This window comes from Bufo bufo, chromosome 1 (assembly GCF_905171765.1).
Source record: "Bufo bufo chromosome 1, aBufBuf1.1, whole genome shotgun sequence".
Classification (NCBI taxonomy): domain Eukaryota; kingdom Metazoa; phylum Chordata; class Amphibia; order Anura; family Bufonidae; genus Bufo; species Bufo bufo.
In genome coordinates, this window is record NC_053389.1 from 410,062,207 (window position 1) to 410,073,859 (window position 11,653).

Below are 11,653 nucleotides of genomic sequence, written 5' to 3' on the forward strand. Positions count from 1 at the left end.
AGGCACAGGCCTTGTCATAACTTAGGCGCATCCGCCTGCAGTCAATGCGCCTAAACAGAAATCTACGACAGTTCAGAGCTGCCGTAGATTTCTGGCTTCATTTGCACCAGAAATCTAGGATAAATAAAGATACATTTGTCCGGGTGGCCGGCCTAGACCACTTCCCGCACCACCACGCCCCCTTTAGGGAAAGTGTCAAGGCCATCGTAAAATCCGAGAGATACAGCAATTTTGTTTAAGTTGCAGTTAAAAAGACACAGTCACAAAGTCACATAGTTTGCAAATTTTTAATGCCACTTTTCAGGTGCAAGGGAGATGATAAATTTCCCCCATAGAGTGAGAAATCTGGAAAACTAAATTGAAAAATGCCGCACCTGCTCTCCCCATCAACCACCTGGACAGTCTCCAGCTGGTATTGTCCCTGCTGCTTTGCTCATCATACCCACTTTCTTGCTCACTGATACAGCACATTTTCTGTTCCTATGTACCCTGTTGTACACACAGTTTGTTTAAACCAATAGCCAAATGGGTCTGAGCATTAAGGTCCTGGCACTGTGTGCTGATGTCATCTGTCCAACTGTGGTCCAGTTGTTGATACTCCTGTGGGGAAATGAACTGGGATTCACTGTGTGAATGTCCATAACTCCTAAAAACTCATAATCTCTTAGACTCAGCTCACTGATTTAGCCCTCTGCTGAACTGCTGTGTCTATCATGCGTTATACTGCCTGAGTCTTTCATGTATGGTACTGTATGCTGATCCTCTTCATTTAAGGTTATCATTTGTGATACTGTCTGCTGAGCCACTGTATCTACACCTTTCATATGTGAAACTACCTGTTGGTCAACTATATTTAAGCTGCTTTGTATTTGTAACTAGTGATGGCCCGAATAGTTCGCCGGCAAATAGTTCCCGGCGAACATAGCATGTTCGCGTTCGCCGCGGCGGGCGAACATATGCGATGTTCGGTCCGCCCCCTATACATCATCATGGAGTAAACTTTGACCCTGTACCTCACAGTCAGCAGACACATTCCAGCCAATCAGCAGCAGACCCTCCCTCCCAGACCCTCCCACCTCCTGGACAGCATCCATTTTAGATTCATTCGGAATCTGCATTCTCAGTGAGAGGAGGGACAGTGCTGCTGCTGCTGATTCAATAGGGAAAGCGTTAGCTAGGGCAGTGTTCTGTGTCCACAGACTCATCTGCTGTAAGGACAGCTTCCTGACAGCACCCCAAAAACACCAAGATTGGCAAATTCGCCACTGGCGCCCTGTGCTCTTCACAGATGAAAGCAGGTTCACACTGAGCACATGTGACAGACGTGACAGAGTCTGGAGACGCCGTGGAGAACGTTTTGCTGCCTGCAACATCCTCCAGCATGACAGGTTTGGGATTGGGTCAGTAATGGTGTGGGGTGGCATTTCTTTGGAGGGCCGCACAGCCCTCCATGTGCTCGCCAGAGGTAGCCTGACTGCCATTAGGTACCGAGATTAGATCCTCAGACCCCTTGTGAGTTCATATGCTGGTGCGGTTGGCCCTGGTTTCCTCCTAATGCAAGACAATACTAGACCTCATGTGGCTGGAGTGTGTCAGCAGTTCCTGCAAGACGAAGGCATTGATGCTATGGACTGGCCTGCCCTTTCCCCAGACCTGAATCCAATTGAGCACATCTGGGACATCATATCTCGCTCTATCCACCAACGTCACGTTGCACCACAGACTGTCCAGGAGTTGGCAGATGCTTTAGTCCAGGTCTGGGAGGAGATCCCGCAGGAGACCGTCCACCACTTCATCAGGAGCATGCACAGGCATTGTAGGGAGGTCATACAGGCACGTGGAGGCCACACACACTACTGAGCCTCATTTTGACTTGTTTTAAGGACATTACATCAAAGTTGGATCAGCCTGTAGTGTGTTTTTCCACTTTAATTTTGAGTGTGACTCCAAATCCAGACCTCCATGGGTTGAAAAATTTGATTTCCATTTTTTTATTTTTGTATGATTTTGTTGTCAGCACATTCAACTATGTAAAGAACAAAGTATTTCAGAAGATATTTAATTAACTCAGATCTAGGATGTGTTATTTTTGTGTTCCCTTTATTTTTTGGAGCAGTGTATATATATTGCAGTTGCCTGCCCGTGTGTGAGAGGCTGCAAGCTCAGTCACAGACAGTACTGTGTGCACACCATTCATACAGGGTGTGACAGAAAATACCTTGCAGATAAAAAAAATAATTCTATTTAATATTTTTCTGTGATATAATCACAGTTGCAAGCCAGTGTGTGTCAGGCCCACACAGACTGTATTGTGGCCACTGGCTAGTGGCTAGGCCTCCACTCATACCGTTACAGGGTGTCACTCACGGGTGTGAGAGTAAATTGCACGGCGCAGACGCAGTGACCGTGGCGTGGATTCAAACAAAGGGGAGGGAGCCAGCGTTTTTTTAACCATCTTCCCGTTCAAAAAATCTATTCAATTCACCTTTCGGGGACCCTTGGTGTTGTACGTGGCTGGGTGGAGGAAGAAACCTTCAAAGACATCAACGGGACATGGCTAGCTTGGTATCCAACCTTGTACAAATGGGGAGTTTGCGGTTTGGCAAATGGACTGTTTGCGGTTGTTTGCGGTGCATTAAAAGGGGAGTTTGGTCTGTCAATGTCTGTGAAGCGGGCATAACCCTTACACTACCTGATCGATACAACATCATACCTGATCGTATACACACACTGGATGTTTTAAACCACGTTGTTCAAAACAAAATTGGATTGTTAGGTGATTTATGCCCTTTATGGATTAAAATCCAACTCTGCGTCAACTATGTAATTTTCCATGGGAGTTTTGCCATGGATCCCCCTCCGGCATGCCACAGTCCAGGTGTTAGTCCCCTTGAAACAATTTTTCCATCACTACTGTGGCTAGAAAGAGTCCCTGTGGGTTTTAAAATTCGCCTGCCTATTGAAGTCTATGGCGGTTCGCCCGTTCGCGAACATTTGCAGAAATTCGCGTTCGCCGTCCGCGAACGGAAAATTTTATGTTCGCGACATCTCTATTTCTAACACTGTCTACTGAGACACTGTACAAAGACTTTCATGTGTGTTACTGTTACACAGCATCTGTATTTTACATATCATGTGGAATGATGTCTGCTGAGTTGCTATTAGTGTTGATCAAGCACCAAAGTGCTCGGGTGCTCTGATGCTTGAGTAGAACACTTTGGGATGCTCGGGTGCTCTACCGGGCACAATAGAAGTCAATGGGAAAAACACAATGGAAGTCAATGGGCATTAAACCAGGCACCCCCTGCTCTGAAGAGGGGAGGGTGTCTGGTTCACAGGAAAAGGTCAGAAATGTATGGAAGCACCACTGAAATGATTCGGGAGCAGCATGGGGAGGATGTCTGAATGGATCTTTGACTCCCAGGTCGCTGCTGGGAACGATGTTGTCCGAGTAGTATGCCACTTTTACAGACTGACAATTAGACGCACAAAACCAAAGATAAAATCGATTTTAGAGAAAAAATTGTTAGGAAACATTATTTCCTGTATATTTACTTGCATATGTACTCTGATACAACCTGTATATCACATAATGAAGGGCCTCATTCATATTGGGGTACAATTGTTCAGGTAGTGGGACATCTACATTCATAAAGCCTATGCACTAAGTGAAAGGGCTGCCAAAAATTACAAGGGAATCCAGAGGGAAAACAAACCAGGCTGGTGTAGTGAGCTTCATTTATATTTATATAAGCAGATATATAACGTGAGTTTGACCGCGACGTGTGGTTGATTAAGTGTGTGGTTGTGTAAGTGTGTGACTTAAGATTAAGTGACTTTAGTTTCAGGGACTTCAGTGGAGGACTGCAATTAGCCAGTTTCTTATTACTACATTATATTGTATTTTCCGCTTTTGTGGTGTAACCCCCATTTAGTATGTGTTGCACAATTGACAACACAGTCCAGTGCACATCTTGCATGATGTATGCAGTCCTGGAACAGCCGTTTGAGGGTGTATATCTTTGTTCAAGATGTGAGCAAATTACCAGTTTGGAATCGCAAATAGAGTCTCTAAACGGGCAAGTTGCAACACTAAGAGGCATTGACAATTTGCAAAAGAGTTTGTTTCTCACCGAGCAAGCACTCTTTGGGGTAGATGAGGGGAGGGTGACAGAGAGGAGACTGAGGAAAGTGAGGTAGCAGTTAGAAAGCGGAGTAGAGGGAAGAGTGCCAGGGAGGCTAGCCCTGATCTGACACACCCCAACAAGTTTACACGTTTGGCAGATGAGGGGGATGTCAGTCCAGGGACGGCACTTCTGCAGCCGGACACTACCTCTGCCAGTCAGGGGAATGTCAGCTCCAGTAAGCAGGGAACCAGGAGAGCAGGGCAATGCAGACAGGTGCTGGTAGTGGGAGACTCCATTATTAGGGGAACAGATAGGGTAATCTGTCACAAAGACCGTGATCGCCTAACAGTGTGCTGTCTTTTGGCGCTAGAGTTCGAGACATCGCGGATCGGGTTGACAGATTATTGGGAGGGGCTGGAGAAGATCCAGCGGTCATGGTCCATATCGGAACCAATGACAAAGTTAGAGGTAGGTGGAGAGTCCTTAAAAATGATTTCAGGGATTTAGGTCAAAAGCTTAGGGCAAGGACCTCAAAGGTAGTATTATCCGAAATACTGCCTGTACCACAGGCCACACAAGAAAGGCAGCAGGAGATTAGTGAGATTAACAAGTTGCTCAAGAACTGGTGTAGGAAGGAGGGGTTTGGGTTCCTGGAGAACTGGGCTGACTTCTCTATCGGCTACACGCTCTATCGTAGTGATGGGCTGCACCTCAATGGGGAAGGGGCAGCTGTGTTGGGGAGAAAAATGGCTAGAAGGTTGGAGGATTGTTTAACCTATGGACTGGTGGGGAGAGAAATTACATTATAGGAGGGAAAGATAGTGCAGATAAAGACTGGGGTCAAGGTAGTGGGACTGGGGGAGGAATGGAAGGAGGGACTAGAACAGTTCAGAAGCAAAGGTGTAGGGTAAAAAATATACATAAACCTCTCAAATGTATGTATACTAATGCCAGAAGCCTGACTAATAAAACTGGGGAACTAGAATTAGTGATGTGTGTGGAGGACTATGACATATTGGGAATAACGGAAACATGGCTGGATGATAGCTATGACTGGGCAGTTAATGTACAAGGTTACAGTCTGTTTAGAAAGGATCGTCAAAACCGGAGAGGGGGGGAGGTATGCCTTTATGTAAAGTCCTGTCAAAAGCCCACACTCCGGGAAGATATAAGTGAGGGACATGAACATGTGGAGTCACTGTGGGTAGAGATACATGGAGCTAAAAACAATAATAAATGACTAATAGGAGTTTACTATAAACCACCTAATATACCAGAGTCCACTGAAAATCTACTACTAAACGAGATAGAAAAGGCGGCAAATCATAATGAGGTGGTTATTATAGACTGGGAAACTGAAACTTGTATATCTCATAAAAGAAACAGGTTCTTGGCAATAACCAAAGACAATTACCTTTCCCAACTGGTTCAGGACCCGACTAGAGGGACAGCCATACTGGACTTAGTATTAACCAATAGGCCTGACAAAACAACATACGTACAGGTTTCGGGACACCTGGGAAATAGTGACCATAAAGTAATAACCTTCCAATTATCATTCAAAAGAGCTTTTCTACAGGGAGGAAAAAAATACCAAACTTCAAAAAAGCAAAATTTTGTCAACTAAGAGAGGCCATAGGCCTAACTAACTGGGACAAAGTCCTCAAAAATAAAAATACAGCCACAAAATGGGATATCTTTAACCCCTTAGGGACGCATGACGTACCGGTACGGCATGTTTCCCGAGTCCTTAAAGACCCATGACGTACCGGTACTTCATGGGTTTAAACCGCGATTGCGGCACGGAGGGGGTTAATCGGGACAGGATGCCCGCTGAAATCAATCAGCGGGCATCCTGTCACAACGCCGGGGGGGGGGGTCATGTGACCTTCCCCCGTATCGGCGATCACCGAAAACCGCAGGTCAATTCAGACCTGCGGTTTGCGGCCTTACCTGCGGTTGCGGCGGCTGTGTGGCGGTGCCATCGGGTCCACATGCGGCTGTGGGGGGGACCCGATGGCATGGAAGGCAGCACGATGTCTAAGGAAGGCATCGTGCTGCCTTCTGGTGAAGAGCCTGTGAGATCCAGCCCCCTGGATCTCACAGGCCCCGGAAGCTGTATGAGTAATACACACAGTATTACGCATACAGTCAATGCATTCCAATACAGAAGTATTGGAATGCATTGTAAAGGAATATACCCCCCAAAGTTCCCAAAGTGGGACAAAAAATAAAGTAAAAAAAAAAAAATTGGAAAAATAAAGTTTTCTACAAAAAAAATGTAAGTTTCAAGTAAAAATAAACAAAAACGTAAGTTTCCCCAAATAAAGATAACAAAAATTGTTAAAAAATAGGGAAAAAATAAAGTATACATATTAGGTATCGCCGTGTCCGTATCGACCAGCTCTATAAACATATCACATGACCTAACCCCTCAGATTAACACCGTAAAAAATAAAAAATAAAAACTGTGCTACATAAAAAAAAATTTTGGCACCTTACATCACGTAAAGTACAACTGCAAGTGATCAAAAAGGCGTTTACCCACCAAATTATAACCAATCTAACCGTCACCTCATCCCGCAAAAAATGAGCCCCTACCTGAGACAATCGCCCAAAAAATAAAAAAACTATGGCTCAGAATATGGAGACACTAAAACATAATTTTTTTTGTTTGAAAAAAGCTGTTATTGTGTAAAACTTACATAAATAAAAAAAAAGTATACATAATTGGTATCGCCGCGTCCGTATCGACCGTCTCTATAAAAATATCACATGACCTAACCCCTCAGATGAACACCGTAAAAAATTTAAAATAAAAACTGTGCTAAATAAACCATTTTTTGTCACCTTACATCACAAAAAGTGTACTAGCAAGCGATCAAAAAGTCACAAGCACCCCAAAATAGTGCCAATAAAACTGTCATCTCATCCCGCTAAAATCCTACCCTACCCAAGGTAATCGCCCAAAAACTGAAATAATTATGGCTCCCAGACTATGGAAACACTAAAACATGATTTTTTGGGCTTCAAAAATGAAATCATTGTGTAAAACTTACATAAATAAAAAAAAAGTATACATATTAGGTATTGCCACATCCGTGACAACCTGGTCTATAAAAATATCACATGATATAACCTGTCAGATGAATGTTGTAAATAAAAAAAATAAAAAACGGAGCCAAAACAGCTATTTCTTGTTATCTTGCCTCACAAAAAGTGTAATATAGAGCAACCAAAAATCATATGTACCCTAAACTAGTACCAACAATACTGCCACCCTATCCCGTAGTTTCTAAAATGGGGCCACTTTTTTGGAGTTTCTACTTTAGGGGTGCATCAGGGGTAGGGCTGTCGAATATAATCGATGCAGCGATGCATCGCGATTCGACCCACGGCGATTCTGCATTGATGCGGTTGCTTTAAATAATCGATGCATGTTGATGACGTCAGCGTCGCGTCCGCTGTGCAGAGCAGAGTCGGAAAAAAAAGTTTTTTGGCGCCTTCTTTCCCGCCTCCCGCCTCCCGCTGACGTGACGACAGTGACACCCCCCTCCCCCTGTGTCGCACGCGTGAGTCGACTCGTGAGGAGGACTGGAGAGGAGACGGACGTGCATGCAGCAGCACTGAGCACAGCGGACCCGTCCTCGTACCCCCAAGAGCGCTCAGAACTTTCTCCTCGATCGGCTAACTGTGCTGTGCACAAAAGAAAAAAAAACAGGCTGTCTTGCGGGGGGACAGAGGAGGAGGAGACCGCAGGACTGGAGTGAAGGAGACGAGTGAGACCCGAGCTAGGCCGCAGCCACCGCCTGACAGTGCCACACACTCAGACACAGTGAGCAGCAGTGGCAGGCAGCACATGCCACATGGGAGGCCATACATACTAGAAAGAAACGTGTTACTTTTTCTGTTGATCTCGTGGCAGGCTTTAGGCTTAGTCACTCAAAAATTATTATTTTTTTTTTTAAACTGACAGAGTTTGACAACATCATCGTCACGTCAAGACTTGTGTCATCCCTACTCACAAATTCACATAGATGCCTGGCATGCATTGCATTTGCTAGTAAATAAAAATGGCAGAGGTAGAACAAAAGGAACGAGAGATAAAAAATGCACCTAGCTTTTTAAAAGCAAACATCTGGGAACATTTTGGCTTTTATGAAAAAAGTAGGAAGCACGAATTGGACAAGTCATACGCTGTGTGTAAAATCTGTCACACAAAAATTAAATATCTAGGGAATACTACTAATCTGAGAAACCACGTCAGCCGTTTTCACCCAGAAATGCTAAAACCTACCACCACCACCACCACCAAGGAAATGAACCCAGATCAGCCAAGAATTGATGCAATGTTACAGTCAACTTTGCCGCCCAACTCTGAAAAGGTAAAGAGAATAACAAAAGCTGTGGCAGCTTTCATAGCGAAGGACCTGCGCCCTTACTCTGTTGTGGAAAACAGTGGGTTTCGCTACCTTTTGAAGACGATAGAGCCGCGTTACAAGATCCCGTCACGAAGTCACTTTACAGAAAACGTCATACCTGCACTCTACCACGAAACCAAAGCTAAGATAATTGCATCAATGAGCCAAGCAAGTCGAGTCGCAATAACGTGTGATTCCTGGACTTCAGTCACGACAGAGTCTTATGTTACAATAACAGCACATTACGTTAGTAAGGACTGGCAGATTTTGTCGCATGTACTGCAAACGAGAGCCATTTATGAGTCTCACACGGGTGCTCATCTGGCAGAGCTACTTTCTCATGTTGTGGAAGAATGGCAGCTGTCCGATAAATCTGTAGTGCTTGTGACCGACAACGCGTCAAACATGATAGTTGCAGCTCAAGTTGGAAAATTCCCCCATGTGAAATGCTTCGCCCATACACTGAATCTTGCATCCCAGCGAGCGTTGAAAGTGGCCACTCTCTCTAGGCTTCTTGGCAGAGTACGTCGGATATCCACATTCTTTCACTGCAGCACTAGAGCAAGCCACTGTCTAAAAGAGAAACAGAAATGTCTTGGCCTGAAGAATCATAAGCTGATAACTGATGTGGCAACAAGATGGAACAGTGCATACGACATGGTCGAGAGGTTCTTGGAACAACAACCTGCAGTCTGTGCCACCTTGCTGTCTCCAGAAGTCAGAAGAGGAGAGTCCGATCTCTGCACTCTAAACGAAACAGATGTGTCAAATGCAGAGGACGCCGTGAGTGCATTAAAGCCAATGAAGGATGCAACCATGCTGATGTCAGAAGAGCGCAATCCAACAGTTTCTCTCATTGCCCCTATAAATGCACAACTTCTCCAGAGCATGACAGACACGATGGGAGACACACCCATGATCCATGAGATCAAGAATTCTATTAGAACAGATCTCCAGAAGAGGTACAGCAGTGAGGCCGAGAAGAAGATCCTTCATACAGCCTCTGCACTGGATCCTCGCTTTAAGGGACTGCCTTTCATCCTCACAGATGAAGAAAGATTGGAGATATTTAAAGGAGTCACTGAGGAAGCTGCATCCTTGGAGGTAATTAAATTAATTTGAAGAATTCCATCATGTTTCTTCTTGAAACGACAGTAGCAGTGCACTACCACGCTTCTGAATCTGATGCGGTGCGGGAACTGTACTGTCCGTTTCCTGTGCTTTTTCATCACCCCATCAGAATCAAAGGCATTGACATTTGTGTTTTTACTTATTGTTTTTTTTCCGTTTCTTTTTTGTTCAAACACAGATTACATCAGATGAGAGTGAGAGGACACAAGAGGATCATCAAGTGCCTAGAAGAAAACGAACTCTGGAAGAAGAGGACAGTTCACCCATCGAAGACAACCATTCTCCACCATCTCCTCCCAAAAAGGCCAGATAGCTGCTCGTGAGTTTGCTGGGACAGTCTTTCACTGACACTGAAGGTACAATAGAACCCAAAAAGACCCCCTATGCCAAGGCTGAAGAGGAAATGGAAAACTATTGTAAAGCCCCACCTCTGCCTCTCACTGAGGACCCTTTGAACTGGTGGCGTGAGCATGAGGTCATATTTCCCCTCCTTTCTCGGCTGTCAAAGCAATACTTGTGTATCCCAGGTACAAGCGTGTCTGCAGAGCGGGTTTTCTCCACTGCAGGAGATGTGGTAACTGCAAAAAGAAGCGCCCTCAAACCAGACCATGTAGATCAATTGGTGTTCTTACAGAAAAATCTACATGTTCCCAAATGCTGAGCAGTGTTTTTAATTTTATAGATTTTGTTTATAGCATTGTCTCTGCCACTGAAATTTTTTATTTCTCTGTCTCCCCTGCCAGACTCCCCTTTTCCCTTCCCCTCCCCTTTTCCCCCTTCCCCTTCCCTTTTCCCTTCCCCTCCCCTTTTCCCCCTTCCCCTTCCCTTTTCCCTTCCCCTCCCCTTTCCCTCCCCTTTTCCCTTTCCCTCCCCTTTTCCCTTTCCCCTTTCCCTCCGCTTTTCCCTTTCCCTCCCCTTTTCCCTTTCCCTCTCCCTCCCCTTTTCCCTTTCCCTCTCCCTCCCCTTTTCCCTTTCCCTCTCCCTCCCCTTTTCCCTTTCCCTCCCCTTTTCCCTTTCCCTCTCCCTCCCCTTTTTCCCTCTCTCTCCTCCTTCTTTCCTCCCTCTCTCCTCATTCTTTCCTTCCTCCCTCTCTCCTCATTCTTTCTTTCTTTCCTTCCTCCCTCTCTCCTCATTCTTTCCTTCCTCCCTCTCTCCTCATTCTTTCCTTCCTCCCTCTCCCTCATTCTTTCCTTCCTCCCTCTCCCTCTTTCCTTCTCCAAGAGAAGGAAAGAAGGGGAGAGAGAGAGAGAAGGAAAGGGGAGAGACTAGAGGAGGAAAGGAGGAGAACTTTTCCTCTCCTCCGGCTCCTAGTCCTACTAGTCCTTTCCTCAATTTTACCTCATTCTTTCTCTCCTTTCTCTTTCTTTTCTTTCTTTCTCTCCTTTTTTCTGTCTTTCTCTATCTCTCTTTCCGTCTCCCTATCTCTCGTTCTGTCTCCCTCTCAGTCTCTATCTCTTTTTCCGTTTACCGCTCTCTGTGTCTGTCTCTGTGTCTGTCTCTGTGTCTGTGTGTATGTCTGTGTCTCTCTGTGTCTGTCTGTGTCTCTGTGTCTGTCTGTCTGTGTCTCTGTGTCTGTGTCTCTGTGTCTCTGTGTCTGTCTGTCTGTCTGTCTGTGTCTCTGTGTCTGTCTGACTGTCTCTGTGTCTGTCTCTGTGTCTGTCTCTGTGAGTGTCTGTCTCTGTGTCTGTCTCTGTGAGTGTCTGTCTCTGTGTCTGTCTCTGTGAGTGTCTGTCTCTGTGTCTGTCTCTGTGAGTGTCTGTCTCTGTGTCTGTCTGTCTGTGTCTTTCTTTCTTTCCCCCCCCCCTTTCCCTCCCCCCTTCCCCTTTCCCTCCCCCCCTTCCCCTTTCCCTTCCCCTTTCCCTCCCCCCTCCCCCTTTCCCTCTTTCCTCCCCCCCCTTCCCCTTTCCCCTTTCCCTCCCCCCCCTTTCCCTTTTTCCTCCCCTTTCCCTTTTTCCTCCCCTTTCCCTTTTTCCT

At 45.6% G+C, this 11,653-nt stretch overlaps 1 protein-coding gene across 1 annotated transcript; it reads left to right on the top strand.

The window, feature by feature from the left end:
- The first annotated feature begins 8,215 nt into the window (after window positions 1-8,215).
- Window positions 8,216-9,992, top strand: LOC120980722 (E3 SUMO-protein ligase ZBED1-like). The gene is made up of 2 exons (XM_040410019.1): window positions 8,216-9,652; window positions 9,858-9,992. The coding sequence occupies exons 1-2, from the start codon at window positions 8,411-8,413 to the stop codon at window positions 9,990-9,992; spliced, it is 1,377 nt and encodes a 458-aa protein (XP_040265953.1). The 5' UTR covers window positions 8,216-8,410.
- The last annotated feature ends 1,661 nt before the right edge of the window (window positions 9,993-11,653 follow it).